The sequence below is a fragment of the Micromys minutus genome, assembly GCF_963924665.1.
Source record: "Micromys minutus genome assembly, chromosome: 10".
Taxonomy (NCBI): Eukaryota; Metazoa; Chordata; class Mammalia; order Rodentia; family Muridae; genus Micromys; species Micromys minutus.
In genome coordinates this window covers 46,174,497-46,181,566 of record NC_137979.1, presented here as the reverse complement: position 1 = coordinate 46,181,566, position 7,070 = coordinate 46,174,497, and the positions used below count along the sequence as shown (strand labels likewise).

Genomic DNA, 7,070 nt, shown 5'->3' with positions numbered 1-7,070 from the left:
TGAGGGTGCTTGCTTTGGGTGGTGACCTCAGACTCTGAGACAACTTGAAGCTGGACACACACTATGGATACCAAGGGCTCTACGGTGACTATTTCTTCTTCAACCCCACCCCAAAACTGCTCTGGGAATACAAACTTTAGGACTAACTCTTCCAACAAGAGCCACTGTTGTGATGATCAGCCAACTGGCCATGCTCTTCAAACTCACCAGGTCCAGGGCTGTCGCCCCAGCCCTTGCCTTTATCGCTGCCCTAACTACTTGATAAGAACCTACAGCTTCCATCCCTGTCTGGATGACTGCAGCTGGTGCTCTGAAGGCATTAACAGTCATGAGAAACAGACCATGCAGATTTTGAACGAGCGCCTTGCAAACTATCTGGAAAAGGTGCGGATGCTGGAAGGAGAGAACTCGGATCTAGAGGATAAAATCCAGGAGGAGTGTGGCAAAGCACTCCCCATCCTGTGTCCTGACTACCTCTCCTACTACACCACCATCGAGGAGCTACAGCAGAAGGTAAGAGCTTCAGCCAGGCGCTGAACCAAACTGTGGATCAATGTTCTCCGCACCATGGTTATCTGTTCAGTTTTATTCATTCTAGAGCCTTCTATGTTGCTGTGCTTTGAAAAATTAAAAAGAAAGAAACTTTGAGATAGTACATAATGTTTTATGGGGTTTTTTTTGTTTGTTTTGTTTTTTTGCTTATTGAGAGTGTGTTCTGCCATTTTATAACCAAATGAAACCTAATGAGTTGCTACCATGCCTTAAATGAAAACTAAGAAAACAGGGCTCTGAGAAGGTATTTTGATTTTTAAAATGCTCTAAATAGTTTTAGTGTTTATCCATGTTACAATGACTAGTGCCTTTCATACCCACGTGATCATCACAGTATTTAAATACTGTGTCTCTATATCAAACCTGTTTCTTGTCCAGTCATGTACTGATACATTCCTGAGTTTGCCTAATTTTTTCCCACAAATATTTACTAAGCACCAACAAAAATGTTCTAGACTCTGAGAAAAATATATCTGGCCTCAAAATTGCATTCTAGTGTGGCATGGTAAATTTGGAAAAAAATTTAGAAAAGACATAGTATATTTTAATAGAAAAACATATGCACATGGTTTTTATTTGCATGGTCTTTGATAATCTTTTAGGAAACTAACAAGAACTCAGATTCTCCAATATTGCCCATGTTTCTTCAGTATTACTCTGAAGAGTCAGGAAAACTCTAACTAGTCTTCTGCTAACTAGAACACACGGACCTTTGGTTCTTAAAGTAGGGGGTCCTGGTGTTTGTCTCATTTGTGTGTGCAATCTCTTAATTCTAGATCTTGTGTACCAAGGCTGAAAATTCCAGGCTGGTCTCACAAATTGACAACACCAAACTGGCTGCAGATGACTTGAGAGCCAAGTAAGCCTCCCAGCACTGTCACTGGTGATAGACTTCATCCGATTCTGACTTAAACATCCCCAGAGATACTGTCCCCCATATGCCCTAAGCCCCTCCCCCATAGCCTATCAGCAGTAACCCAGAAAAAAAGATTCAATGTGATTAAGACTAATAGCCCTAACCTGCATACCGTGCCTCTGGAGATGACAGAAAGATCCATTCGATAACCCCCAGTGAGATAAGTAGGATCACTATCTTGTAACCTTGCTCTAGGCATAAAAACCTTGGTAAAACAAGAAAGAAACTTATACTAAGGTGTGATACAAGAGAGAACCAAAATACAGACCCAAGCTTCCTGAGCACAAACCCAATGGTTTTCTCAAGAGGCAGCAAGGTGGATGGTAGACTTAAGTCTAAAAACCAAGTCGTGATATGGTTTTACCGATACAAAGAATAATGTCTTCCATAGAAACACAGTGAAAGACCTAGAGAAGAAAGAAGAAGGAAGTTCTGCTGAGCCCAGCTTGTGCATCTACATTCTAATGCCTTGTTCTTAACCTTTTCTGGTGTTCAAAGCTATGAAGCTGAGCTGTCCCTTCGTCAGCTAGTGGAAGCTGATGCCAATGGCCTGAAGCAGATCCTGGATGCACTGACTCTGAGTAAGGCTGACCTGGAGACGAGAGTCCAGTCTCTAACCGAGGAACTTCTGTGCCTCAAAACAAACCATGAGGAGGTGAGAAAAAGACCAAGAGTCAGTACAGGCTGAACCCCTAAAATTAGCTTCAGTTCCTTTGAGTTGACCATAGCAAAGTGTATTCCCACAAGATGCTTTGCCATAGCTCTGGTCATACTGAGATAGCCCATAACTATGTTACTTACTGTGTTACATCTAATGCCATGTGGGTAGGATATTCTCCATTGTCCCAATCTTCTCATCTTCGTTGGTTTTATAGACATCCTTGAACAGATTCTGCCACATCCTAATGGGGAAAAAGACAATTCTGGAACGAGCTCATATGAGCAGCCTAGAGGTGGTGATCTTTCCAGAAAATCCCACCTCTGTGATCTGCCTCCATTTTTGATTCCTCTGAATGGTCTTAAATTTTCTGGAATTCTGATACTATTAGTCCATACTGTCAGTCAATCCCCTCTTCTTTTTCCACAAGTTGGCGCACAGCCATACCTGAAATTACCTTCAGTAACCATAGAGTATCCCAATAACACCAACATACAAATCATGTGCCCCTTTGTTGGGTGCTGTATTCCAGACCCAGTTAAACTAAATTATTTCTGTTAGATCGAACAAGAACCCAATAGGCAATGGTCATCTGTTTACTAAACAACTCCACATTCTTTTTATTTTCTACAGGAAATTAATTTCTTACAGTGCCAACTTGGGGACAGAATCAACATTGAAGTAACAGCTGCCCCTTCCGTTGACCTAAATCAAATCCTACAAGAAATGAGATGCCGCTACGAGTCTATCATGGAGACAAACCGTAAAGACGTAGAAGAATGGTTCAATACACAGGTGGGGGAAACCAACAAATCAAAAATCAATAAGCTGCATATTTCTAGGAGTCCTTCTATACATATGCTTCCTTGCAAAATATCTGGAATCTCTGTGTTTCAGATGGAAGAACTGAATCAACAAGTCGTGAGCAGCTCTGAACAGCAACAATGCTGCCAGAAGGACATCATAGAGCTGAGACGGACCATAAGTGCCCTCGAGGTTGAGCTACAGGCCCAGCACCGAATGGTACCCAAGAGGCTGACCAAGCCTGTCCTTACACTGGTGGCAACAGTCCCCGATGTCTGGTTACACTGTTTCCCAAACTGTATCTATTGGTTAAGGGGTCTGTGGCTAGAAAAGAAGTTCATAGTCAAGTAAGTCTTGGAAATGTTGAATTACAACATACAAAGGTTAGCCTTTCTGCAAGCTACCCTACGAAACGGCATGAGCCTTGAATCTCCAGGAAGTTGTGCAGTACTCAGCATTCCAAAACCTATTTGATGCTTTTTCCCTCCTTCCAGACTATGTCACAGTGATCATGACCCATGAGAAATACTTTTGGGATCACCTGGAAAACATTAGATTTCTCTTATGCAAAGCATTATTGTAAATTCTCATATTGGGATGATGGAAAAGTTCTGAAAGGTGATGTAAACCATCGACTAACTTCACTGGGGACATTAGAAGAACCAGGGTGGTTTTCTCAAGCTAGATCCACACTAAGAGCCATCACAGCCTGTTTACAGATGGAGACCCTGAGATCCTGAAGCTGTGAGTGACCTTCCCAATGTCACCAAAAAAGTGTGTCAGGATCGGACCCCACAGCCAGCACCGCCTCTGCTCCTTGAGACCACATCCCAGAAATAATACTGGAATGTCTTGCTAGGAAAGGCAGACATTAGCAAAACCCTCGCCAGGTTTCATTAGCTGCTACTTTCAGGATGTTGGGCAACTCACTGAACCTCATTTTTCTCGTCTATAAAAGTTGAGATAACCATGAGGATAACAGAGGTTATTAAAACCTAAAATCCCACCATTATCTGTAGACTTACAAAACGATAGAACAAGAAAGAACTTGACCCATTCCAGTTTCAACACTCATGTCTTACTTATGAAGGAACTGGAACACTGAGGGGAATGTCTCCAGTTAAACATTGCCCGCTTCCTCTCAAAGGCTCAAATGCAGGCTGAATGAGGTGTCCTCATATGATTTTAATGCCTGAGCCTTCAATGAAGTAAGGTGGAATTTTTTCTCTTTCACGAGCCAGAGGCTAAGAGATTAAGTGATTTAAAAAAAAAAAAGACAGAAATAAGCCAGAGATAAAAAGAGAAAGGATAAAGGTAAACAAATATCCTTTTTGTTTTGGATTGATTTGGTTAGGAAGTAATGAATGACTTGGAGAACCCTTAGTACTGTCACGGAGAAGTCATTGTTTAAAATGGCTTTAGCAATGGCCTACTGGAAACTTTAAAGAAGTCATCTTAGAATCTGTGTTTTTCTCTTCCATAGAGAGATTCCCAGGAATGCACCCTGTCAGAGACAGCGGCCCGCTACACAGCCCTGCTGGCCCAAATCCAGAGTCTGATCCATAACCTGGAGGCTCAGGTGGCAGATATCCGCAGTGCCCTGCAAAGACAGAACCAGGAATATGAAGTTCTGCTAGACATCAAGTCCCGGCTGGAGTGTGAGATAGCTACCTACCGCAGCCTTCTGGAGAGCTTGGATGGCAGGTATGTAAAGTTAACGCAACATAAATGAATGTGATGTGTGTGTAACACAGACACACATACACATACATACACACACACACACACACACACATACACACACACACACACACATACATACACACACACACATACATACACACACATACACACATACACATACATACATACACACACACACACACACACACACAGGAAAGGAGGCATCCATCGAAGAACTATGCTTTGATTTTCTTGACAATGAGAAGAACATCTGGATGGAGATCATCAAATATTCTCTAAAGACCTACAATTATAACATGGTCCCAACTTGAGATATGAGTGGAACTAAATTGGTTTGAAGAGGAGCATGCCAAATAAATTCCTCATAGGCTCCATCCTACTAAGACAGAGATTCTCAACCTGTGGGTAGTGACCCCTTTGAGGTCAAATGACCCTTTCACAGGGGACTCCTAAGACCAGTTATTTACAGTATGATCCTTAACAGTAGCAAAATTGTGATTATGAAGTATTAACAAAAATAATTTTATGGTAGGGGCCACCACAACATGAGGAACTGTATTAAACAGTAGCAGTTTTAGGAATGTTGGGAAACAGTGACCTAAGTTGAACGTGGGACTTTGCTGACATAAGTAAAGACAACACTAGTACATTAGAGGCACATGGTACATGCTTAGGCTGAAACCCCCAACCATATCTAGATGCGGTCCTTCACCCCAACAGCAACATGTTGACACATTGTGTTTCCACACCCTTTCCTTTATAAATTAAGAAGTTGTATGTTTTTTTTTTTAATGATAATAAAACAACCAACCAATACAGAACTCAACTAATTATGAGTTCATTGAAGCAACTTGGGCCAAACTAACCCTTCAAAAGCCTCATTGAAATTGCAAAGGACACCAACTGTCCCACAGTAATCAGTCACCTCCATTCATGCATTCTATTGACTGTTAAAGCACAAGTATTAATGGGCACTGTTCCTTTAAAGAACTACAGAATACCAAAGGCTACCAGTTACCCAATAAAAATCATGTATTATAAAAACAATGTTCACTGCAAACTCCTAGCTACTCCAATTTTCTGAAAAAAAAAAAATACAAACAACAACATACAGCAACATCCAAGGGGGATACTTTGACACTTCCTGGTCATATGCTAAAGATTCCGCAATAAGTGGGGTTCAAACCACCTCTAATTGTATGATGAACTCCCCCCACACCAGAAACTTAGCTAACTAATTTCCACTCTCCAGATAGAAAGCCCCTCGACTTTCTGCATACCCTTGTTGATCTATGAGTTTAGTCTCTATATGTCTATTCTGACCACGCAATACTAAATCTCAGGAGGGCTTGATTGGTTCAGCCCAGGTCGCCCACTAGCAAATGAGAGAGCTGGCCCTGCCCCTGTCTCTGATGGCTGGTGCAGTATGGTTCCTATGAAGCTAGAGTAGCAATTTAACCCAGGTAATAATAATTCTCAAGCCGCGAGGCTGCTTTCCAGTGGATCTGCTCTGATTCTCATTCTTCTACTACCCACAGCGCAAAACGAATAAAGAAGCATTTAGTGGTGATTATGTTTGAGTGACAAGTATTAAAAAGTTAGCCATTCCCATCTTCCCCAGAACTCATCGCCCTTCCTCAATCACTAAAATTCTGTTGCTGTTCTAGTTGTTGTTGCTGCTGCTATTGTCATTGTTGTTGTTTCTACTTAGGCTTCCCTGTACCCCATGTGCCACTAAATGGGAGCCATCCTGCCAGGCCAGAGCTATGGAGTGGTTTACCCCAGGTTATACATCTTCATCACTCCCTGGCACTCACAAGCCCTGCCGTACCTCTGGACCCCCATCCCGGATACTGGTCAAGATATGCACCATCACCAAGGAGATCAAGGATGGAAAGGTCATTTCTTCTCACGAGCATGTGCAGCCTTGCTACATCACCAGACCTGCCAAAGTCTAGCATCCCAAGGTGATAAGAATGACCTTCATTCATGAAAGAGAGGCCAGTGCATGCTCCTGCCAGAAAGGCTTAAGAAACCCCCAGTCCCTTAAGGTACCTAGTTTCTTACTACTACAGTGGGCCCCCATCTTTTGTTCTCCTCCTTCCCTAAGTCACTGCTACCAACATGGTAATAAGTCACATTTCTCTGGAAAGACATTTTGTATTGTCACAGGGATGGGAACTGATTAGCTAGTGCCTACACTGCTTGCCTAGCCAGGTGATGGACAGGCAGGTTTTCCTCTTGTTTATTCAAGCCTTGTTTATCTCTGTACCTCTGTAGAGCCGGTCAGACAAGTTCTGGGATTGGTTTTGGCAGTTGACACGTGAAGGTAAAAAGCCACAGCTTTGCCTTCTGAATTCCTTCTTTGGATGTAGAATGAAGCCGACACAGGAACAAGATAAATAAGGAAGACTCAGATGTCTAGTCTCCAGGAGT

At 42.4% G+C, this 7,070-nt stretch overlaps 1 protein-coding gene across 1 annotated transcript; it reads left to right on the top strand.

The window, feature by feature from the left end:
* Positions 1-63: 63 nt before the first annotated feature.
* KRT39 (keratin 39) lies at positions 64-6,592 on the top strand (the record flags this gene model as incomplete). The annotated part of the gene is made up of 7 exons (XM_080923708.1): positions 64-513; positions 1,329-1,411; positions 1,967-2,123; positions 2,760-2,921; positions 3,024-3,149; positions 4,414-4,634; positions 6,346-6,592. The coding sequence occupies 7 exons, from the start codon at positions 64-66 to the stop codon at positions 6,590-6,592; spliced, it is 1,446 nt and encodes a 481-aa protein (XP_080779834.1).
* Between the last annotated feature and the right edge of the window lie 478 nt (positions 6,593-7,070).